Below are 24,564 nucleotides of genomic sequence, written 5' to 3' on the forward strand. Positions count from 1 at the left end.
TTTCTCCCACTAACACTTTAGCAGTGAGGTTTGTGCACCCAGGACTCTGCAGTCTGCTCCAGTTCTCCTGAATCAGTACAGCTTCATTCCTGGACAGATTTCCCTCAGCTGCAGGCAGTGGAGGAGCATGTGTTTTCCTCCTTATGTAGAGGCTGCCCTGGTAACACTTCCCTCTGGTCTACCCTTTCCTTAGGTTATGCATTAGAAGGAAATTTACCGTATATACTCGAGTATAAGCCGACCCCATAATTTTGCCACAAAAAACTGGGAAAACTTAAAGGGAACCTGTCACCTGAATTTGGCGGGACCGGTTTTCGGTTATATGGGTGAAGTTTTCGGGTGTTTTATTCACCCTTTCCTTACCTGCATGCTGGCTGCAATATTGGATTGAAATTCATTGTCTGTCCTCCGTAGTACACGCCTGCGCTTGCCTTGCGCAGGCGTGTACTACGGAGGACAGACAATGAACTTCAATCCAATATTGCGGCCAGCAGGTAAGGAAAGGGTGACTCAAACACCTGAAAACTCCGCCCATATGACCAAAAACCGGTCCCGCCAAATTCAGGTGACAGGTTCCCTTTAATGACTGGAGTATAAGCCTAGGGTGGAAAATGCAGCAGCTACTGGTAAATTTAAAAAATAAAAATAGATACCAATAAAAGTAAAATTAATTGAGACATCAGTAGTAAAGTGTTTTTGAATATCCATATTGAATCAGGAGCCCCATATAATGCTCCATACAGTTCATGATGGCCCCATATAATGCTCCTTATTAAAATATGCCCCATATAATGCTGCACAAAATGTTGATTATTACCCCATAAGATGCTCCATACAGACATTTGCCCCATACAATGCTGCACAAATGCTGATTATGGCCCCATAAGATGTTCCAGAGATATTTGCCCCCATATGCTGTTGCTGCAATTAAAAAAAAAAAAAAATAGATCACATACTCACCTCTCAGGCCCCCGGCACTTGCTATATTCACCTGCTCCCCGCTCCACCGATGGGCGCCACTGTCTTCCCATCCTCTGCACCGACGTCCAGGCAAAGGGTGGCGCGCACTAATCACGTCATCGCGCCCTCTGACCTGAGCGTCACTGCAGAGGATGCGGAAGACGCAGCGATGCAGACGGTGGTACGAGGAGCAGGTGAATATCGCGCACTGCCCCCCGTTATACTCAATTCAAAAGAAATATGCAGGGGAAAAAAACACACGTGGTAGTGAAAATTTATATATTATATATATATTTTTTTAATATATAATACTAGCTGAAGAGCCCGGCGTTGCCTGGGCATAGTAAATATCTGTGGTTAGTTATAGCACCTCACGTCTCTTATTTTCCCATCATGCCTCTCATGGTCTCCCTTACACCTCTCATTTCCCCCCTCACACCTCTTATTTTCCCTGTCACTCCTCTCATACCCCCCTAACACTTGTCATTTCGACCTCACATCTGTCATTTTCCTATCACTCCACTATTTTCCCTCACTCCTCTCATTTTGCACTCACACCTTTTCATTTTCACCTCACACCCCTCATTTTCACCTCAGTATATACGTTTGTCATCTCCTTTATATATAGAATACACCTGTATGTCTTCTCTTGTATATACCTGTATGTCATCTCCCCTGTAAATAGTATATACCTGCTGTATGTAATCTCCTCCTGTATATTGTATATACCCATGTGTCATATCCTATATTATATACCTGTATGTCATCTCCTCCTATATATAGTATATACATGTATGTCATCTCCTGTATATAGTATATACCTATATCTCCCCTGTATATAGTATATACCTGCTGTATGTCATCTCCTCTATATACCTATGTCATCTCCTCTTTTATATAGTATATACCTGTATGTCATCTCCTCCTGTATAGTATATACGCGTGTCATCTCCTCCTGTATATAGTATGTACCTGTAAGTCATCTCCTCCTGTATATAGTATATACCTGTGTATCATCTGCTCCTGTATATGGTATATACCTGTGTATCATCTCCTCCAGTATATAGTATATACCTGTATGTCATCTCCTACTGTATATAATATATACCTGTGTATCATCTCCAATGTATATAGTATGTACCTGTATGTTATCTCCCCTGTATATAGTATATACCAGGTTGTCATCTCCTCCTGTCTACAGTATATACCTGTGTGTCATGTCCTCCTGTAGAGTATATACCTGTATGTCATGTCCTCCTATATATAGTATATACCTGTCATCTCCCCTGTATATAGTATGTGTGTCATCTCCTCCTGTATATAGTATATACCTGTTTGTCATCTCCTCCTGTATATAGTATATAAGTGTCATCTCCTCCTGTATAGTATATACATGTCAGTCATCTGCTCCCGTATATACGTGTCATCAGCTCCCGTATATAGTATATACGTGTGTCATCTCCTCCTGTATATAGTATATATCTGTGTGTCATCTCCTCCTGTATTAGACCACGTTCACACGTTATTTGGTCAGTATTTTTACCTCAGTATTTGTAAGCTAAATTGGCAGCAAAATAAATCCCCAGCCAACAGGAAGCCCTCCCCCTGGCAGTATATATTAGCTCACACATACACATAATAGACAGGTCATGTGACGGACAGCTGCCATATTTCCCATATGGTACATTTGTTGTTCTTGTAGTTTGTCTGCTTATTAATCAGATTTTTATTTTTGAAGGATAATACCAGACTTGTGTGTGTTTTAGGGCGAGTTTCATGTGTCAAGTTGTGTGTGCTGAGTTGCGTGTGGCGACATGCATGTACCAACTTTTGTGAGATGAGTTTTGTATGGCGACATGCGTGTAGCAACTTTTTGTGTCGAGTTGCATGTGACAGGTTAGTGTAGCAAGTTGTGTGCAGCAAGTTTTGCACATGGCAAGTTTTATGTGTGGTGCGTTTTGAGTATGTGCAAGTTTTGTGTGAGGCAACTTTTGTGCATGTGGCAATTTTTCCGCGTGTGCAAGTTTTGTGAGTGGTGAGTTTTCCATGAGGTGAGTTTTGCACGTGTGGCGAGTTTTGCGTGAGCCTAGTTTTGGACGTGGTGAGTTTTGAGCGGCGACTTGTGTTTCGACTTTTATGTGGCGAGGTTGGTGTATTTGTGGTGAAATGTGTGCTGAGGGTGGTATATGTGTTCAAGCACGTGGTAGTTTGTGGCGCCTTTTGTGTGTGTGTTCATATCCCCGTGTGTGGCGAGTATCCCATGTCGAGGCCCCACCTTAGCAACTGTACGGTATATACTCTTTGGCGCCATCGCTTTCACTCTTTAAGTCCCCCTTGTTCACATCCGGCAGCTGTCAATTTGCCTCCCATTGTGTAGATAGGGGCAAAATTGTTTGGTGAATTGGAACGCGCGGGGTTAAAATTTCACCTCACAACATAGCCTATGACGCTCTCAGGGTCCAGACATGTGACTGTGCAAAATTTTGTGGCTGTACCTGCGACGGTGCAGATGCCAATCCCGGACATACACATACACACATTCAGCTTTATATATTAGATATATATATTAAAAAAAAAAAAACCACATTATCATAAATACTACCTCCACGTGAAGGACTGATCTATTTACATGTGGATAGTCGGATCAACAATAAGAGAAGCCAGGAAGGAGCACGACTAACCGACCAAATAGTCCAAAAAATTATTTTTATTGCGTTACAATCATAATAGGAATATAGTAGCGGGAAAAATTACAGCCAATTAAAATAGAATTATGTGGAGTCTTAGGCTATGTGCACACGTTGCGGATTAGGTTTAGGAATTTCTGGTGTGGATTCTGCCTCTCCTGGCAGAAAACGCACCTGCGGATTTGTCACGTTTTTTGTGCGGTTCCGCAGTGTTTGTGTTTTTGCTGCGGTTTTCTTGCGGATTTGCTGCGTTTTTTACCCCTGCGGTTTTCTATAATGGAATGGGTACAAAAACGCTGCAGATTCACAAAAAAGTAGGGACATGCTACTTCTTTTAAACCGCAGCGGATTTTCCGCAAAGTATGCACAGCTTTTTTTTCTCGTTGATTTACATTGTACTGTAAATCATTTGCAGATCTGCGTCGCAAAAAACACTGCGGATCCGCACAGAATCCGCAACGTGTGCACATAGCCTTAAACAGATACATCTAAACCTAATATAAGAAAAGGACGCACTCAGGAAACTAATATGGCTGTGGATATTGAAGCATCAAATAAAGAACAGCTAGATATCAGTAACAAAGATAACAACAAATGCTGATTTCATAATAAAAGTCATAGGATTGACATGATCATTCTAAAGTGATCCATAGTAGCGCCGTAACAAACCGTGACCGTGGAATAAAGTAAAATCAAATAAATAGCTGCAATCATATAGTGAATAGAATAGGTGTGCAAAAGAGAAAACTCAGTGTGAATCAATCAGAACTGGTGATAAACAATAAGGGACAAATAGAGCACAATAATAATTGGGCAGCAGGAGAGTATAAGCCCTAATGTGTCAATCATAGCTGGAGCCCTGAAGAGACTGCAGGGAATGAAGTAAAAGTGTAAGCTGAAAATATCGTGTAAAATCACTTACTGTGGTAGAGCCCTCACTCCTGAATGGCGTCCTCCCCATTCAGGAATTAACACACACCACCACCGCAGACACCATTACTTTCGCTGCTATAGCCCCGAACGGGACTCCTACACCCCTCCAGGGATCTATGCCCTCCGCTCTGCTCCTACAATTAAAAGTAAGGTTTGAGAAAGACCCTGCAGGTCGAAACGTTACCTACCTTGAAACACTGCGGTGATACCTTTATTTTGGCGTTTGTAATAAAGAAAACCACAACTCTGAAAACCTTTCTTTGAGTGCGACTGTTGTTGTATGACTATAGTCTGGAGCTCCCCATTCAGGAGTCAGGGCTCTGCTCTGCCACAGTAAGTGATTTTACACGATATTTTCAGCTTACACTTTTACTTCATTCCCCGACTTCCTTGCACAGTCTCTTCACGGCTCCAGCTATGATTGACACAGTAAGGCTTATACTTTTAAGGTACCTTCACACATAACGATATTGTTAACGATATCGTTGCTATTTGTGACGTTGCAACGATATCGTTAATGAAATCGTTATGTGTGACAGCGACCAACGATCAGGCCCCTGCTGGGAGATCGTTGGTCGCTGAATAAAGTCCAGAACTTTATTTCGTCGCTGGACTCCCTGGAGACATCGCTGGATCGGCGTGTGTGACACCGATCCAGCGATGTCTTCACTGGTAACCAGGGTAAACATCGGGTAACTAAGCGCAGGGCCGCGCTTAGTAACCCGATGTTTACCCTGGTTACCATGCTAAAAGTAAAAAAAAAACAAACAGTACATACTTACCTACAGCTGTCTGTCCTCCAGCGCTGCGCTCTGCACTCCTCCTGTACTGGCTGTGAGCCGGAAAGCAGAGCGGTGACGTCACCGCTCTGCTTTCCGGCTCCCAGACAGTACAGGAGGAGAGCAGAGAAGCAGAGCGCAGCGCTGGAGGACAGACGGCTGTAGGTAAGTATGTACTGTTTGGTTTTTTTTACTTTTAGCATGGTAACCAGGGTAAACATCGGGTTACTAAGCGCGGCCCTGCGCTTAGTTACCCGATGTTTACCCTGGTTACCGGCATCGTTGGTCGCTGGAGAGCGGTCTGTGTGACAGCTCTCCAGCGACCAAACAGCGATTCGGATCGTTGTCGGTATCGCTGCAGCGTCGCTAAATGTGAAGGGGCCTTTACTCTCCTGCTGCTGCCCAATTTTTATTGTGCTCCATTTGCACCTTAAGGTACCGTCACACTCAGCGACGCTGCAGCGATATAGACAACGAGCCGATTGCTGGAGCGTCGCTGTTTAGGTCGCTGTAGAGATGTCAAACACAGCAGCTACAGAACGATGCAGGAGCGATAGAGTGACGTAACGGCGACTCACTTATCGTTCTCGCTGGTTGTTCGCTCCATGTAAAACATTGCTGGCATCGTTGCTTTTGCTGTCAAACACAACGATACACGCCGACCTGATGACGAAATAAAGTTCTGGACTTCTAGCTCCGACCAGCGATGGCACAGCGGGATCCTGATCGCTGCTGCGTGTCAAACACAATGCGATCGCTATCCAGGACGCTGCAACGTCATGGATCGTTGTCGTTCTCGTTGTAAAGTTGCTGAGTGTGACGGTACCTTTATTGTTTATCACCAGTTCTGATTGGTTACCACTGAGTTTTCTCTTTTGCACACCTATTGTTCTATTCACTATATGATTGCAGCTATTTACTTGATTTTAATTTATTCCACTGTCACGTTTTGGTACAGCGCTACTATGGATCACTTTGGAATTATGTCAATCCTATGACTTATTATGACAGCAGCATTTGTTGTTATGTTTGCTATGGCTATCTAGCAGTTTTTTTTTTTTTTTGATGCTTCAATATCCACAGCCATATTCGTTTCCTAACATAGTAACATCGTTAGTAAGGCCGAAAAAAGACATTTGTCCATCCAGTTCAGCCTATATTCCATCATAATAAATCCCCAGATCTACTTCCTTCCACAGAACCTAATTGTATGATACAATATTGTTCTGCTCCAGGAAGACATCCAGGCCTCTCTTGAACCCCTCGACTGAGTTCGCCATCACCACCTCCTCAGGCAAGCAATTCCAGATTCTCACTGCCCTAACAGTAAAGAATCCTCTTCTATGTTGGTGGAAAAACCTTCTCTCCTCCAGACGCAAAGAATGCCCCCTTGTGCCTTTCACCTTCCTTGGTATAAACAAATCCTCAGCGAGATATTTGTATTGTCCCCTTATATACTTATACATGGTTATTAGATCGCCCCTCAGTCGTCTTTTTTCTAGACTAAATGTAGTTCTCCCATCCCCTTTATTAATTTTGTTGCCCTCCTTTGTACTCTCTCTAGTTCCATTATATCCTTCCTGAGCACCGGTGCCCAAAACTGGACACAGTACTCCATGTGCGGTCTAACTAGGGATTTGTACAGAGGCAGTATAATGCTCTCATCATGTGTAGCCAGTCCTTTTCTTAAAACACGTACATTTAAACCTAATATAATTACCTGTAATGTTTCCTGCTACTATATTTTTATTATTCTTGTTATGATTGTAATGCAATAAAAATTATTTTTTGGACTATTTGGTCAGTTGTGCTCTTGCCTAGTTTCCCGTTATACGCACCTGCTCCTGGCGACATCGCTGCACGTCTGTTCCCCGGCACCAGCAGCTTCTTCCTTTAGTGAGCTGTCACATGGTACCGCCCACTACAGTAATGAATATGCTGCTCCACTCCTATGGGAGTGGGGTCCATATTCATTGCTGTAATGAGCGGTACCATGTGACCGCTCACTACAGGAAGAAGCTGCCAGTGCCGGGGAAGAGACCACGCCAGGAGCATGTGAGTATTATTACACAGCCCCGCTCCCCTGCCAACCCCTGGGTATGACTTGAGTATAAGCAGAGAGGGTTACTTTCAGCCCAAAAAAGTAGGCTGAAAATCTCAGCTTATACTTGAGTATATACAGTAGATATTTAAGTATTGCATTTGAATGATAACCTTTTGTTTTCATTTATTCTTTAAGCCAATTAATACACCCATAAACCCTCTAAAATATGATCCAACACTGCACCTACATACACCTGCCTGTCCACACACCCTATTTCAACGACCAGGACAGGTGTAGGACATATGCAGGTGTAACGCTCCCCTTCCAATGCTGCCTCCGGGAGGGTTGAGGAGATCCAATCAAGTACAGCACAAGTTTACTGAACTGTAGCACCACCTAGTGTCAGCAAACAAAGCACAAAACTCCTAGGTATCGTCTCTGGTGGTCCCATACATATCGACACCCAGTGACCCAGCTTTAATCAGAAATAAAAAATGAAAACAAAGCAGATTATGTGAAGAATTTTTTTATTATGGTTGACATCTTCAGATTAATTCTGGAAGGGAGAAAAAAAAAAAAAAAAGTAAACACCAGTCAGTAGCTCGCACATTACTAGTTATTGCAGTGCATCGTGATGTGTGGCACTTACCGCTGGGCACTCCAATGCACCGCTGTTAATATCGTCAATGATATCGTGTGGGTGTCTCCCGTCCACGTTGCAGCCCACGGACTGTGCCGTTCCCAGGATTTCCTTGATGGTTCCTGCAGAAGAAAACCAAAACATAAAACCAATCCAGATAAGGATTCCCAGGCCCCATTTATCACAAGACTAACCTGACAGCTCTCTGGCCAGGGAACGGGGCCTCATCTGACGGGCGATGCTAATCACTTCATCCATGGAGATGTTGCCGTTGTGTTTTACTGTCAAAATATAGAAACCCACAGATTAGAACAAGCCGGTATTATCTGGGCATCTGTCCCCATCCTTACGGCACAGAGTCACTCACGGGCAGAGTGCACCTGTTTCCTAAAGGTGGCGTCTTCTCTTAGCGCACCACTGGACTATACACAGCCACTGCAGACTGCTACAGTGGCGGGTGGCTGGGGGGCCGGCGGATCGTCCCTGTGCAGACACCACAATAACGGCCAACACTTACTGTTCTTCTGCTTCTTCCTGTCACGGGGCGGCTCCTTGAGGGCCTTGATGATCAGAGCCGAGGCGGATGGCACAACCTCAATCTGCAATACACAATTAATTCTCATTTGTCGTGTTCTCAAGTTATAAACCCATGAGAAACAATGCTCTAGAAGATCACACCACTTATGGGAATCTGTCAGCAGGTTTCTGCTACCTCAGAGTTGCCTGATGTAAGTGATACATCATTGGATTCAGCTTCTCTTTACATTACTGGGTGAAACTGATCTGACAGTATTTAGATTTAGCAATGCAGCAGAGCTGAGAAAGCTTCCCCCGCCCGCACCAGGCTCTCTATAGACAAATGTCTATAGACCAGGAGCTGCTTATCACAGGAGGCGGTGGAGTGGTGGAGTCAGACTAGCAAGCTGAGCCGGCTAGTCACAGCAATAATCAGGTGATAAAACCTTCAAGGTAATAGCACACAGCCCAACATATGACCTCATTGAGTTCTGTGTTTTAACCCCTACATGATATGGTTCTCAGGTTACATAGAAAAAAAATCTGCTGACAGATTACATTTAAAGGGGATGTCCACTACTGCACAATTAATTCAGAATGTAAATAAAAAAAAACAGTTGTTCCTCCCACAACAGAACCCTTTTCCGCAGAGTTATAAGACAATTTCATGTCAGCCTGCAATTTTATTTTTATCAGGGTCCTGACTTAAGCACTGGTTGTTTACTAGTGAACAAGCTCTTAGGTAAAAAAAAAAAAAAAACACATGGCTGACTTATTCAAAGAACCACGCCTCACCTGTTCACTAGGAGTACTGCAGCTCTGCTCCAAGGACGCGAGTCGGGCTGAGCTCCAATACCTCCAGCAGACTTGGGCACTGCCATTTTATCACACCATTGATTCTATGGTGGAGTTCTATACATAATGCTACAGGCAGCCTGTACCCGACCTCTCGGCGGTCACTCGCATGGAGAATTTGCACTACAGTACTGTGACTTGCCCTCGGCACAGCAGAGAAGTGCGTCTGCAGGGGAGCGTGACAGGGGGACATTGGATGATTTAGGGCAGTGATTGTGAGAGGTGCCGTACCAAGACCAGAGACGCCCATCGAACAAGACTAAGTGCCTTTACATGTGGAAAGTCTGGGTGACCGGTTTCCTGTGACCCCAACACAAATTAAAACTGACCTGCAATAAGACCAGCATCCTCGCGACTGGTGACAATGTAGCTTTCGGCAGTATACTATACGAGACAACTTTTATAGATCTATTATAACTCTATATCTCACCTAAAGTCATTTCAAAACTGAATAGGTCCCTAAAAGTGTTGTGTAAATTTCCTTAAAAAAAAATAATGAAATCTTAATGCTACATTTTTAAACCTACATTTTACCAACGGTGCTGATGTAAAGCAGACAAGAGGGAAGTGTTGTGTGACCATCTGGATTAAAGGGATAATCATTCAATGTAGGAAAACGGCAAATTCTGGAAATGGTCAAATTTGATATTTTTTATAAATAAGTACAAGACATCAATCTAGATTTACCATTTTCATAAAATGCGTCACGAACAAAAATCAACATTACCTGAGCCTGCCTGTTCTGGATGGTCAGTTTGATGGTGATCCTCAGCCCCTTCCAGTCACCGGTTGCCTTAGCAATGTCATCACCAACTTTCTTGGGGGACTAAAAAAAACAAACAAAAAAGACACATTAGATTACACGTAGCACCTGGCGCGGAATCTTACACGGGGAGCAGACGACTTACCAAACCCAGAGGGCCGATTTTAGGGGCCAGAGCAGAGGTGGCTCCAACCTCCCCTCCGGTGCATCGCAGGAACACTAAGGATGAGAGGACAGAAGGAGATTAGTAGAGAAGGGGGCGAGCAGGGTACGCAGCCCCCCTGCGGAGCCACCATCTTCTGGGGCGAGCAGGGTATGCAGCTCTGTTCTGGGGCGAGCAAGGTACGCAGCCCCGCTGCGGAGCCGCCATGTTCTGGGGCGAGCAGGGTACGCAGCCCCGCTGCGGAGCCGCCATCTTCTGGGGCGAGCAGGGTATGCAGCTCTGTTCTGGGGCGAGCAAGGTACGCAGCCCCGCTGCGGAGCCGCCATGTTCTGGGGCGAGCAGGGTACGCAGCTCTGTTCTGGGGCAAGCAGGGTACGCAGCCCCGCTGCGGAGCCGCCATGTTCTCCAGCTTTCGGCACAGGGCAGATCACACACAGAGCCGCCCTGTTTCCTAAGAGGAGGTCGCTATAAGCCACCACTGGACTGTGCCCAGACATTGCAGACCGGCACAGTGGCGGGTGGCTACAACCCCCCAAGCCTAAGGGCAAACAATCGGGCAGATGCCAATTAACCCCTTCCCCACAATGCCGCTGAGGACAGGAGCCGGGCTCCCAGACACCGCAGTTTCAGGTCTGCAGTGATGGCCGTCTCCCCGGGGCCTACCGCAGCCCTGCACCCGCCCGGGACAAGCCTCCGTTCACATTACCCCGGCAGACACGTTGCTCGGCTCCTGCGCTGCGGCCTGCCCGGTGTGGCGGGGCTCCGCTCGGCGGCTCACATCCCCCTCTCCCGCCTCACGTACCGATTTTAATCTCGGTGGGATCAAATTTAGGAGGCATGGTAGCGCCGGACTAAGGGGCTCCGCTTCACTCTGGCCGGTTTCGGTGTCGGATGAACCCGGATTCGGGACGACCGATGAGAGCTGCACCTCTACCAGCTGGGAAGCGTAAAGAGAAAGAGGGTAGGAGGAGCAGCGCGACGCGGCTTATTAAGGGAGTAAATCTCGCGAGAATTGGGCAGTCCAGAAGGCGCTAAAGATCTCGAGGATGTACTGCTGGCAGCCATGTTTGTGTCTGGATGCCCGTAATTCTGTGACGGAAGTCGTGAAGCAAAATACGTGTCTAGGGAGACCATCGATATAATCGCTCTTAGGTTATGCACCAGTGTAATTCTCAAGCTGTTTTATAGCGGATAGATGAGAGCCGGCATTACTTGTCATGCGCGGACTGACCACTAGATGGAGCTCTGATAGTGATGTGCGCAGTCGATCACGTGATGCTTGGGAACCCGGAAGCCTCAGATGGCTGCAGAGGAACCGTTGAAGCTGGGAGGACAGTGAGGGGCCCCGGGGAGTGTGTGTCCCTCCCCAGCGGTGAGTGTGTGGCCCTCCCCAGCGGTGAGTGTGTGGCCCTCCCCAGCGGTGAGTGTGTGGCCCTCCCCAGCGGTGAGTGTGTGTCCCTCCCCAGCGGTGAGTGTGTGTCCCTCCCCAGCGGTGAGTGTGTGGCCCTCCCCAGCGGTGAGTGTGTGGCCCTCCCCAGCGGTGAGTGTGTGGCCCTCCCCAGCGGTGAGTGTGTGGCCCTCCCCAGCGGTGAGTGTGTGGCCCTCCCCAGCGGTGAGTGTGTGGCCCTCCCCAGCGGTGAGTACCGGCCCCCGCCCCACTGGATGCTTCGCCTGTGTCCCGTATTGGTAACACTGGGTGTAATGACACTGCTATGTCACCAGGGGCTGCTCGGATTCGGGGTGCTGTCTGTCTGTGTATAGACCGGTTGTGTTGTTCCCATGGCTGGATTTATTACCAAATATTCTGGATTGTCAGACGTGTATAGAAAACATGTTCGTAGGCTGGAAATAAGATGTTTTGGTAAAATGTACTGTTGTGTGTGGCGCCGGAGGGAAAGTCTGGATTGTCAGATGAGAGGAGCGTTCTGGAGCTTGAAGTGTCAGATTATCGGACTTTTACTGTCTGTACAGCCGCAATCACAAATTCTCGTGTAAAATAATATAACAGGTGATTTCTCCAAAAATCACCTCAGAATGTCATTTTCCTGACTTGTGCGTTCTTCGGAGTCTTCGCCTCTTTGTGCCAAGCGTCCCCAGTTCTTGGTAGCGCCCCTCTGGCTGTTACAACCTGCTGCAGACCGGACTGATAGCTACACAGCAGCTCCCGACAGCGGTCCTGGCCAGTCTTGGCTCCAGTGCCAATGGACTCCAGGGTACTAATGATTTATATGTCCTGGAAGAGGATCAAAGATAAAAACCAAATCTCTTGTACGCATTCCCTTCCCTGTATCCTTTATGACATGTAGGTAAGGTGCACTACAATACTCAGCGCGCAGGCGGCTGCAGCAAACCCAAGAATACCGGTGATCTGGAGACGGCTGCCCGTGAGGGCCGGGCTGGGGGTCCTTAGGAACGAAGCCAGAAGCTGCTGTCCGAGAATGCGTCAGGTCGTAACAGCCCGAGGCTTTAATGACTCTGGCCATGATGGCGTGAATAATCCGAGACTGCAGGAATAAAACCGGTATCTTGTGCTGAATATGGAGCAGCCTCCTTACATCATCTGTGTTATTTACATTGCTCTTGTGTTTTGCAAACAGCAGAAAGTTTCTTCATTTTGCTTGTTTGTTTGTACATCCAGTGGGGAAGGGAAGGACGGGGTTAATTGTGTGTCAGTAATATTACATGCATATAATGAAGGGAAAGGGCGAAGAAGCTGCCGGATTGTCTGATGGTCCAATGACGGTAATATTGGATTATATCACATGTAAGGCGAGGAATATCCTCCTCCTCTGTCGCTGCTGGATTATCACTGACTATAACCCCGAGAATGCGGATGTTTCTATATACAGCAGAGGAATGCGAATTATCTTCTCACATGTATATAGGTGGCACAAGGCTTAGATACACAGCTCAGAAGACAGGATCACACAGGGAAGGCTTAGCTACACAGCTCTGCAGACAGGATCACACAGGGAAGGCTTAGATACACAGCTCAGAAGACAGGATCACACAGGGAAGGCTTAGATACACGGCTCTGCAGACAGGATCACACAGGGAAGGCTTAGATACACAGCTCAGAAGACAGGATCACACGGGAAGGATTAGATACACGGCTCAGTAGACAGTATCACACAGGATAGGATTAGATACACAGCTCAGTAGACAGTATAACACAGGATACTAGGATTAGATACATGGCTCAGAAGACGGTATCACAGTGTAGGATTAGATACACAGCTCAGCAGACAGTATCACAGGATAGGATTAGATACACTACTCCGCACACAGTATCACACAGGATAGGATTAGATACACGGCTCAGCAGACAGTATCACACAGGATAGGATTAGATACACGGCTCAGCAGACAGTATCACACAGAATAGGATTAGATACACAGCTCAGCAGACAGTATTACACAGGATAGGATTAGATACACGGCTCAGCAGACAGTATCACACAGGATAGGATTAGATACACGGCTCAGCAGACAGTATCACACAGGATAGGATTAGATACACAGCTCAGTAGACAGTATCACACAGGATAGGATTAGATACACGGCTCAGCAGACAGCATCATACAGGATAGGATTAGATACACAGCTCAGTAGACAGTATAACACAGGATACTAGGATTAGATACATGGCTCAGAAGACGGTATCACAGTGTAGGATTAGATACACAGCTCAGCAGACAGTATCAAAGGATAGGATTAGATACACTACTCCGCACACAGTATAACACAGGATAGGATTAGATACACGGCTCAGCAGACAGTATCACACAGGATAGGATTAGATACACGGCTCAGCAGACAGTATCACACAGGATAGGATTAGATACACAGCTCAGCAGACAGGATCACACAGGGAAGGCTTAGATACACAGCTCAGAAGACAGGATCACACAGGGAAGGCTTAGATACACAGCTCAGAAGACAGGATCACACAGGGAAGGCTTAGATACACAGCTCAGAAGACAGGATCACACGGGAAGGATTAGATACACAGCTCAGCAGACAGTATCACACAGGATAGGATTAGATACACAGCTCAGTAGACAGTATAACACAGGATACTAGGATTAGATACATGGCTCAGAAGACGGTATCACAGTGTAGGATTAGATACACAGCTCAGCAGACAGTATCACAGGATAGGATTAGATACACTACTCCGCACACAGTATAACACAGGATAGGATTAGATACACGGCTCAGCAGACAGTATCACACAGGATAGGATTAGATACACGGCTCAGCAGACAGTATCACACAGGATAGGATTAGATACACAGCTCAGCAGACAGTATTACACAGGATAGGATTAGATACACGGCTCAGCAGACAGTATCACACAGGATAGGATTAGATACACGGCTCAGCAGACAGTATCACACAGGATAGGATTAGATACACAGCTCAGTAGACAGTATCACACAGGATAGGATTAGATACACGGCTCAGTAGACAGTATCACACAGGATAGGATTAGATACACGGCTCAGCAGACAGTATCACACAGGATAGGATTAGATACACGGCTCAGCAGACAGTATCACACAGGATAGGATTAGATACACGGCTCAGCAGTCAGTATCACACAACGTAGGATTAGATACACGGCTCAGCAGACAGTATCACACAGGATAGGATTAGATACACAGCTCAGTAGACAGTATCACACAGGATAGGATTAGATACACAGCTCAGCAGACAGTATCACACAGGATAGGATTAGATACACAGCTCTGCAGACTATCACACAGGATAGGATTAGATACACGGCTCAGTAGACAGTATCACACAGGATAGGATTAGATACACGGCTCAGCAGACAGTATCACACAGGATAGGATTAGATACACGGCTCAGTAGACAGTATCACACAGGATAGGATTAGATACACGGCTCAGCAGACAGTATCACACAGGATAGGATTAGATACACGGCTCAGCAGTCAGTATGACACAACGTATGATTAGATACACGGCTCAGCAGACAGAATCACACAGGATAGGATTAGATACATGACTCAGCAGACAGTATCACACAGGATAGGATTAGATACATGACTCAGCAGACAGAATCACACAGGATAGGATTAGATACATGGCTCAGCAGACAGTACCACTGGTGGGTGTCTGAGAACAGTGATGCTGGACATACGGGAACATTACACTACAGCTGATAGACAGGTTGAGCAGAGCTGAGCTAGTTGAGTCTCTACTCTTTTTCCTGGATGTCGGTATGCCTGTAGGTGAATCACTGATGTGTTATGTGTGAGGACTGTAATCAATAGTCTTCACTCACTGATTATATATGTGTCCTTTGCCGCTCCTCTTTATATGGAATCTGTCATAATCAGGACATTACTGGATTTTATAATGAGTCATTTATTGGGACATTGCTCTGGTGGCACTGACTGTCAGACAGGGGTAATCTAGAACAGCCTGACACTGCCAGTAGTGGTGGATAGTGTTATGTAGCTTCTCCCCTTCCTGTTCTAGAGTATCTGTGTGTTTAATTCTCAGTGTCGGCATTCGGTCGCGCTCCGCTTCTCTCTGGTGTGAGCGTGCGGCCGCCCTGTCTGCTGTCGGTGTGTGGCTGCTCTCCCCTGTCAGTGTGCTCTTCTCTCCTCTAAGTGTTAGTGTGCGTCTGCTCTCTGCTGTCGGCGTGCGGTTGCTCTGCTGTCGGCGTGCGGTTGCTCTCTGCTGTCGGCGTGCGGTTGCTCTCTGCTGTCAGCGTGCGGCTGCTCTCTGCTGTCGGCGTGCGGCTGCTCTCTGCTGTCAGTGTTCGTCTTCTCTCCTCTAAGTGTCAGTGTGCGGTTGCTCTCTGTTGGCGGCGTGCGGTTGCTCTCTGCTGTCAGTGTGCGGCTGCTCTCTGCTGTCAGCGTGTGGCTGCTCTCTGCTGTCAGTGCTCGGCTTCTCTCCTCTAAGTGTCAGTGTGCGGTTGCTCTCTGCTGTCGGCGTGCGGTTGCTCTCTGCTGTTGGCGTGCGGTTGCTCTCTGCTGTCAGTGTGCGGTTGCTCTCTGCTGTCAGTGTGCGGCTGCTCTCTGCTGTCAGTGGGCGGTTGCGCTCTGCTGTCAGTGGGCAGTTGCTCTCTGCTGTCAGTGTGCTCTTCTCTCCTCTAAGTGTCAGTGTGCGGCTGCTCTCTGCTGTCAGTGTGCGGCTGCTCTCTGCTGTCAGTGTGCGGCTGCTCTCTGCTGTCAGTGTGCGGCTGCTCTCTGCTGTCAGTGTGCGGCTGCTCTCTGCTGTCAGTGTGCGGCTGCTCTCTGCTGTCAGTGTGCGGCTGCTCTCTGCTGTCAGTGTGCGGCTGCTCTCTGCTGTCAGTGTGCGGCTGCTCTCTGCTGTCAGTGTGCGGCTGCTCTCTGCTGTCAGTGTGTGGCTGCTCTCTGCTGTCAGTGTGCTCTTCTCTCCTCTAAGTGTCAGTGTGCGGCTGCTCTCTGCTGTCAGTGTTCGTCTTCTCTCCTCTAAGTGTCAGTGTGCGGTTGCTCTCTGCTGTCGGCGTGCGGCTGCTCTCTGCTGTCGGCGTGCGGCTGCTCTCTGCTGTCAGTGTGTGGCTGCTCTCTGTCGGCGTGCGGTTGCTCTCTGCTGTCGGCGTGCGGTTGCTCTGCTGTCGGCGTGCGGTTGCTCTCTGCTGTCGGCGTGCGGTTGCTCTGCTGTCGGCGTGCGGTTGCTCTCTGCTGTCGGCGTGCGGTTGCTCTCTGCTGTCAGCGTGCGGCTGCTCTCTGCTGTCGGCGTGCGGCTGCTCTCTGCTGTCAGTGTTCGTCTTCTCTCCTCTAAGTGTCAGTGTGCGGTTGCTCTCTGTTGGCGGCGTGCGGTTGCTCTCTGCTGTCAGTGTGCGGCTGCTCTCTGCTGTCAGCGTGTGGCTGCTCTCTGCTGTCAGTGCTCGGCTTCTCTCCTCTAAGTGTCAGTGTGCGGTTGCTCTCTGCTGTCGGCGTGCGGTTGCTCTCTGCTGTTGGCGTGCGGTTGCTCTCTGCTGTCAGTGTGCGGTTGCTCTCTGCTGTCAGTGTGCGGCTGCTCTCTGCTGTCAGTGGGCGGTTGCGCTCTGCTGTCAGTGGGCAGTTGCTCTCTGCTGTCAGTGTGCTCTTCTCTCCTCTAAGTGTCAGTGTGCGGCTGCTCTCTGCTGTCAGTGTGCGGCTGCTCTCTGCTGTCAGTGTGCGGCTGCTCTCTGCTGTCAGTGTGCGGCTGCTCTCTGCTGTCAGTGTGCGGCTGCTCTCTGCTGTCAGTGTGCGGCTGCTCTCTGCTGTCAGTGTGCGGCTGCTCTCTGCTGTCAGTGTGCGGCTGCTCTCTGCTGTCAGTGTGCGGCTGCTCTCTGCTGTCAGTGTGCGGCTGCTCTCTGCTGTCAGTGTGCGGCTGCTCTCTGCTGTCAGTGTGCGGCTGCTCTCTGCTGTCAGTGTGCGGCTGCTCTCTGCTGTCAGTGTGCGGCTGCTCTCTGCTGTCAGTGTGCGGCTGCTCTCCCCTGTCAGTGTGCTCTTCTCTCCTCTAAGTGTGAGTGTGCGGCTGCTCTCTGCTGTCAGTGTGCGGCTGCTCTCTGCTGTCAGTGTGCGGCTGCTCTCTGCTGTCAGTGTGCGGCTGCTCTCTGCTGTCAGTGTGCGGCTGCTCTCTGCTGTCAGTGTGCGGCTGCTCTCCTCTAAGTGTCAGTGTGCGGCTGCTCTCTGCTGTCAGTGTGCGGCTGCTCTCTGCTGTCAGTGTGCGGCTGCTCTCTGCTGTCAGTGTGCGGTTGCTCTCTTCTGTCAGTGTGCGGCTGCTCTCTGCTGTCAGTGGGCGGTTGCTCTCTGCTGTCAGTGGGCAGTTGCTCTCTGCTGTCAGTGGGCGGTTGCTCTCTGCTGTCAGTGTGCTCTTCTCTCCTCTAAGTGTGAGTGTGCGGCTGCTCTCTGCTGTCAGTGTGCGGCTGCTCTCTGCTGTCAGTGTGCGGCTGCTCTCTGCTGTCAGTGTGCTCTTCTCTCCTCTAAGTGTGAGTGTGCGGCTGCTCTCTGCTGTCAGTGTGCGGCTGCTCTCTGCTGTCAGTGTGCGGCTGCTCTCTGCTGTCAGTGTGCTCTTCTCTCCTCTAAGTGTCAGTGTGCGGCTGCTCTCTGCTGTCAGTGTGCGGCTGCTCTCTGCTGTCAGTGTGCGGCTGCTCTCTGCTGTCAGTGTGCGGCTGCTCTCTGCTGTCAGTGTGCGGCTGCTCTCTGCTGTCAGTGTGCGGCTGCTCTCTGCTGTCAGTGTGCGGCTGCTCTCTGCTGTCAGTGTGCGGCTGCTCTCTGCTGTCAGTGTGCGGCTGCTCTCTGCTGTCAGTGTGCGGCTGCTCTCCCCTGTCAGTGTGCTCTTCTCTCCTCTAAGTGTCAGTGTGCGGCTGCTCTCTGCTGTCAGTGTGCGGCTGCTCTCTGCTGTCAGTGTGCTCTTCTCTCCTCTAAGTGTGAGTGTGCGGCTGCTCTCTGCTGTCAGTGTGCGGCTGCTCTCTGCTGTCAGTGTGCGGCTGCTCTCCTCTAAGTGTCAGTGTGCGGCTGCTCTCTGCTGTCAGTGTGCGGCTGCTCTCCTCTAAGTGTCAGTGTGCGGCTGCTCTCTGCTGTCAGTGTGCTCTTCTCTCCTCTAAGTGTCAGTGTGCGGCTGCTCTCTGCTGTCAGTGTGCTCTTCTCTCCTCTAAGTGTCAGTGTGCGGCTGCTCTCTGCTGTCAGTGTGCGGCTGCTCTCCTCTAAGTGTCAGTGTGCGGCTGCTCTCTGCTGTCAGTGTGCTCTTCTCTCCTCTAAGTGTCAGTGTGCGGCTGCTCTCTGCTGTCAGTGTGCTCTTCTCTCCTCTAAGTGTCAGTGTGCGGTTGCTCTCTGCTTGCAGCCGCTGTCAGGGAGTGGTCCCATAGAGTAATAGGCTATATAGGCTGTATAGTCTCCGGAGGCTCGAGCTCTGCATGTCTTCTGTTACAGCTCGCTATCTGACCGAGGAGCTTGCCGCCAGACATGATGCCGCTTTTCTTCAGGAAGAAGCAGAGCGGAGAGGCGAGGAAACGCCTAGAATATCAGATGTGCCTGGTGAGTGCGGGGAGGACGGTGCTGCTTGTTTCTTCTTCCAGCATGTAACATTGATGCCAGGATATGACATCAGACAGAACTGATCTCCTCGTAGGATGTTCTGCAGCAGTGTGTGCTGGGCTGAGGAGCTGGAGCTCATCCAGTTCTAGATAGGGCTCCTGTCTCATTCCCATCATCGTCATCTAGAACAGAGTGGTCCTGGCAATCACTCTCGTTATCTGCTCTAATGGTGGAGATTCAGCAGAGCTAATGCCATCTGAGATCTATTAGATGAAGTACAGATGTAGCAGAGCTGAGTGTGTCTGTTGTGGTATTTGTAGATTTACTTAGGACTGGAGGTAAAGCACAAAAAAAAACAACCTTGGCTCTGCTGCATCAGTGTGTTTTTATTTTTGAGCTCCTGGAATCAGAATAAGTGTATCTGTCTGTATTCAGGCGAAGGAAGCCGGCGCCGATGAAATCCTGGACATCTCCAAATGTGAACTGTCTGAGGTAACACCATGATCTGTCGGTATAATGTCTATCCATCCTTCGTGTTACCTCTTATCATTAGTCATCATCCCCATCCTCTCGCTTTGTCTGGATTTCAGGTCCCTGATGCTGCTTTCTCCACCTGTCGGGTCCTGCAGAAGAAGGTCAGTAATGGAGTCCGGTGCCCCCGAAGTATGGGGAAAGGAAGGAGGATGCAGGATAACAATACAAGGCATTTCTTTACCATTTCAGGAGAATTATATTTTGGGGGGGCTCTTATCTGTCCTCATGTGCTACATGGTCTGTTTCAGGATGTAAAGAGGGGGTCTGGGAGTGGATGAATCAGGGCCCAGAGAATATTTTAGTTGAGGAGTATGCCCCATAGGAAATCAGAAATGACTGGGAATCAACACCCAAAACTATCAGAACATTTAGTGATGAGATTAATTTATCCTAGCAGCACTGAGTATTTCAGGACAGTGATCTTATACAGAACCTGCTATCTGGACCCTCATGTGCTACATGGTCCATGGCAGGATGTAAGGGGGATTGGCAGACTGGAAGTGGATGGAGCAGGGTCTGAGCAGCGCAGAGTATTTCAGTATATAAGTATGCTGCTCTTCTATCAGGCAGTGACTCGGACTCAGCACCCAAAGCTATCGGAGCACATTTAGTGATCAGATTTATTTATTCACACAGCACAGATTATTTTCAGGAGTTTTAATCCTAATTATCCTTTTTCTTTCCAGGTGTTGATTCTTCATAGTAATTTTTTATCGCAGCTGGTCCCCAAGTCCATCCAGATTTTAGATTTAGCCACTTTAAAGGTAATTATCCATTGCGGTTCCTCATCTCCAGATCCGTTTGTTCCCAAACTTAATTTCTGTTGTTGTTTTTTTTTGTAGGTTCTGGATCTCCATGATAATCAAATCACATCAATTCCTGCAGACATAGGACAGCTCAAGTCATTACGGGTAAAGGGAGAGAAGAATTGGGGACCAAGACGCGATTTTTTTTTTTAAGTGGGGGGTTGTAGTGGGTCCGGCACAGGTGGAGCAGACCTTGCAGTGCCAATTATTTGGAAATTCTGCCCCATGTGCTGTGAAAATCCTTTCTTTCGGCAGCCAGTTTTATGACCAATACAAGTAAGAATGAGTCTCTCTGTTTTTCATCCCCAGGTGCTGAACGTGGAGCGAAACGTGTTGCGTTCTCTCCCAGACTCCATAGGAAACTTAATCCAACTCCAGACCCTGAATGTGAAAGGTGAGCGCCCAATATAGTCACCATCACATCAAAAACTTCGGTAACTTTCCTTTTTACCGTCTGTTCTAAAATCTTGCCAATTTCCAAAGTTTCTGCTTGCTGTCAGTGGATGGAAGTCTTCTTTATTTCCAATTCGGTGACCCCAAAAACCCAAACAAAGCTGTAGGGAGAGAAGATCTGTATTCAGCCCTGAACCTCGTCGTACATGGATGTGAGCCGGATTGTATCCAGTCACTAACAGCAAGCAGAGATCTTAAAACTGTTGAGGAATCAAAAATTGTAAAATGTCAACAAAAAAAGAGAAGTAGAAAGTTACAGAAGTTTTCATAATAAAATGGTTGTGGAGGCTGTGTGTCGATTTTTCCCAGGATAAGCGGCATCGAAGGCTGCCTCTGGGTCCTGCTTATCTCGCAATCACTTTTTACTAATTGTTTGTAATTATCCTTCAGGAAATAAGCTGAAGCTGCTTCCCCCGACCGTTGGTGGTCTACGCTGCCTGCGTACTTTGAACATCAGCGAAAATAGACTCAGTGAGCTTCCTCCGGCTCTGGCCAATGTCCGCACATTAGAGGTAATTCATAGAACCGGAATGTAGTACAAATATCAGTTCTGGTGGGGCGTCCATTCCTCTCCATGGCTGCCGCCCTGTGAAATCCCAACCAGCTGTAGGGTGTCTGTTCAGCTGAATTACCCCATGGACGCCATCTTGGTACTCCTGTGAAGCCAAAGGCTGGGCTTCATAATAGATCACGATTTTCTCTATAAATTGCAATACTGTAAAACAAGTGATCAAACAATCACAGGTTCAATTTCCCTAAGAAGGCTTAAAAAAGAAAAAGGGAAGTAAAAAATATTTTTAAAAACTGGGGAAAAAACAAAACCATATTTCAGAAAGGAAAAAAAAATATTTCGGCCATCATATTAATGCAATAATAAGCGATCAAAACGTCATTTGCAACCCAAAATGGTACCAATGAAATGTACAGGTCCACACCCCAAAAAAATAGCTCACACAGCTCCAGTCATGGCAAAATTTTACGGATCTGAGGAAATGGAAGAACAATCTTTTTTTTTTTTTTTTTTTTTTTTTAAAGGACAACTTGAGCGTTTTTTTTTTCAGCGCTGGGGTGGTTGCGCTTTAAATGGCAAGCCCTCTGCCCCCGTTCTTATATTCACCTTTTACCAATGCCAGTATGGTCCCACAGCGCCATCTTGTACCTATAATTTCTGACTGTCCGGAAGTCAGAAGTTACATCACAAGAGCTCAGTCTGTGAGAGCCAGTACAGGGCCAGTATGAGGCTCTCATAGACTTGCATTGAAAAGAGATGTCCGGTGCGCTTCGTCAAACACTGGTGCTGCCGGTAGGTTACTTTTCTCTGGAGACTGACGGGAGCAACGCAGGACAAGGATGAAGGCGGCGGCAGGTGAGTATGAGACAGGGGCAGGTGAAGTGCATTTAACCCCTTCCCGACCTTTGACGCCACGTAGGCGTCATGAAAGTCGGTGCCAATCCGACCCATGACGCCTATGTGGCGTCATGGAAAGATCGCGTCCCTGCAGGCCGGGTGAAAGGGTTAACTCTCATTTCACCCGATCTGCAGGGACAGGGGGAGTGGTAGTTTAGCCCAGGGGGGGTGGCTTCACCCCCCCCCCCGTGGCTACGATCGCTCTGATTGGCTGTTGAAAGTGAAACTGCCAATCAGAGCGATTTGTAATATTTCACCTATTATAACGGGTGAAATATTACAATCCAGCCATGGCCGATGCTGCAATATCATCGGCCATGGCTGGAAACATTAATGTGCCCCCACCCCACCCCACCGATCGCCCCCCCCAGCCCCCCGATCTGGCCGGTACACTGCTCCGGCTCCCCTCTGTCCTGTGCTCCGCTCCCCCCCGTGCTCTTGTCCGCTCCCCCCGTGCTTCAATCACCCCCCCGTGCTCCGATCACCCCCCCCTGCACTCCGATCCACCCCCCTCCGTGCTCCGTTCCACCCCCCCCCCCCCGTGCTCCGTTCCACCCCCCCGTGCTCCGTTCTACCCCCCCCCCGTGCTCCGTTCCACCCCTCCCGCGCTCCGATTCACCCCCTCATGCTCCAATTCCCCCCCCCCCCCCCGTGCTCCCCCCCCACCCTATCATACTTACCGATCCTGCCGGGGTCCGTCCGTCTTCTCCCCGGGCGCCGCCATCTTCCAAAATGGCGGGCGCATGCGCAGTGCGCCCGCCGAATCTGCCGGCCGGCAGATTCGTTCCAAAGTGCATTTTGATCACTGAGATATAATCTATCTCAGTGATCAAAATAAAAAAAATAATAAATGACCCCCCCCCCCCCTTTGTCACCCCCATAGGTAGGGACAATAAAAAAAATAAAGAATTTTTTTTTTTTCCACTAATGTTAGAATAGGGCTAGGGGTAGGGTTAGGGTTAGGGGTAGGGCTAGGGGTAGGGTTAGGGCTAGGGTTAGGGTTTCGGTATGTGCACACGTATTCTGGTCCTCTGCGGATTTTTCCGCTGCGGATTTGATAAATCCGCAGTGCTAAACCGCTGCGGATTTATGGCGGATTTACCGCGTTTTTTCTGCGCATTTCACTGCGGTTTTACAACTGCGATTTTCTATTTGAGCAGTTGTAAAACCGCTGCGGAATCCGCACAAAGAAGTGACATGCTGCGGAATGTAAACCGCTGCGTTTCCGTGCAGTTTTTCCGCAGCATGTGTACAGCGATTTTTGTTTCCCATAGGTTTACATTGAACTGTAAACTCATGGGAAACTGCTGCGGATCCGCAGCGTTTTCCGCAGCGTGTGCACATACCTTTAGAATTAGGCCATGTGCACACGGTGCGGATTTGGCTGCGGATCCGCAGTGGATTTGCCGCTGCGGATTTGCAGCAGTGTTCCATCAGGTTTACAGTACCATGTAAACATATGGAAACCAAATCCGCTGTGCCCATGGTGCGGAAAATACCGCGCGGGGACGCTGCGTTGTATTTTCCGCAGCATGTCAATTCTTTGTGCGGATTCCGCAGCGTTTTACACCTGTTCCTCAATAGGAATCCGCAGGTGAAATCCGCACAAAAAACGCTGGAAATCCGCGGAAAATCCGCAGGTAAAACGCAGTGCCTTTTACACGCGGATTTTTCAAAAATGCTGAAAAATCTCACACGAATCCGCAACGTGGGCACATAGCCTTAGGGTTAGGGTTGGAATTAGGGTTGTGGTTAGGGGTGTGTTGTGGTTAGGGTTGTGATTAGGGTTATGGCTACAGTTGGGATTAGGGTTAGGGATATGTTGGGGTTAGGGTTAGGGCTGTGATTAGGGTTATGGCTACAGTTGGGATTAGGGTTAGGGATGTGTTGGGGTTAGGGTTAGGGTTAGGGCTGTGATTAGGGTTATGGCTACAGTTGGAATTAGGGTTGTGGTTAGGGTTAGGGGTGTGTTGGGGTTAGGGTTGTGGTTAGGGGTGTGTTGGGGTTAGGGTTGTG

The 24,564-nt window shown here is 48.5% G+C and overlaps 2 protein-coding genes and 2 non-coding genes across 7 annotated transcripts in view; 1 reads left to right on the forward strand and 3 right to left on the reverse strand.

Annotated features, from left to right (window-relative positions):
* Positions 1-7,913: 7,913 nt before the first annotated feature.
* Positions 7,914-11,306, reverse strand: RPL12 (ribosomal protein L12). The gene is made up of 7 exons (XM_069747696.1): positions 11,143-11,306; positions 10,323-10,396; positions 10,142-10,240; positions 8,561-8,642; positions 8,238-8,324; positions 8,053-8,165; positions 7,914-7,959 (listed from the first exon to the last, which is right to left on the reverse strand). Exons 1-7 carry the CDS (start codon positions 11,177-11,179, stop codon positions 7,954-7,956), a joined length of 498 nt encoding a protein of 165 aa, XP_069603797.1. The 5' UTR covers positions 11,180-11,306; the 3' UTR covers positions 7,914-7,953.
* Positions 8,376-8,501, reverse strand: LOC138668329 (small nucleolar RNA SNORA65). Its single transcript, XR_011319155.1, has one exon. It is a non-coding gene; the product is annotated as a small nucleolar RNA SNORA65 (small nucleolar RNA).
* LOC138668328 (small nucleolar RNA SNORA65) lies at positions 10,737-10,859 on the reverse strand. Its single transcript, XR_011319154.1, has one exon. It is a non-coding gene; the product is annotated as a small nucleolar RNA SNORA65 (small nucleolar RNA).
* Positions 11,307-11,580: 274 nt separating the features above from the next.
* LRSAM1 (leucine rich repeat and sterile alpha motif containing 1) overlaps positions 11,581-24,564 on the forward strand; it is a 59,799-nt gene continuing 46,815 nt past the window's right edge. The window contains exons 1-8 of one of the 4 annotated variants that reach the window (XM_069747697.1): positions 11,581-11,712; positions 19,243-19,347; positions 19,783-19,839; positions 19,938-19,982; positions 20,568-20,645; positions 20,724-20,792; positions 20,997-21,081; positions 21,531-21,652. In XM_069747697.1, coding sequence (XP_069603798.1) covers positions 19,276-19,347; positions 19,783-19,839; positions 19,938-19,982; positions 20,568-20,645; positions 20,724-20,792; positions 20,997-21,081; positions 21,531-21,652 — 528 coding nt within the window. In that variant the 5' untranslated portion in view covers positions 11,581-11,712; positions 19,243-19,275. Of the gene's footprint in view, positions 11,737-11,816; positions 11,833-11,945; positions 11,977-19,242; positions 19,348-19,782; positions 19,840-19,937; positions 19,983-20,567; positions 20,646-20,723; positions 20,793-20,996; positions 21,082-21,530; positions 21,653-24,564 lie in introns of those variants that run through there. The other 3 variants (XM_069747700.1, XM_069747699.1, XM_069747698.1) reach the window with 3 other exon arrangements.

Source organism: Ranitomeya imitator, chromosome 2 (assembly GCF_032444005.1).
Source record: "Ranitomeya imitator isolate aRanImi1 chromosome 2, aRanImi1.pri, whole genome shotgun sequence".
Classification (NCBI taxonomy): Eukaryota; Metazoa; Chordata; class Amphibia; order Anura; family Dendrobatidae; genus Ranitomeya; species Ranitomeya imitator.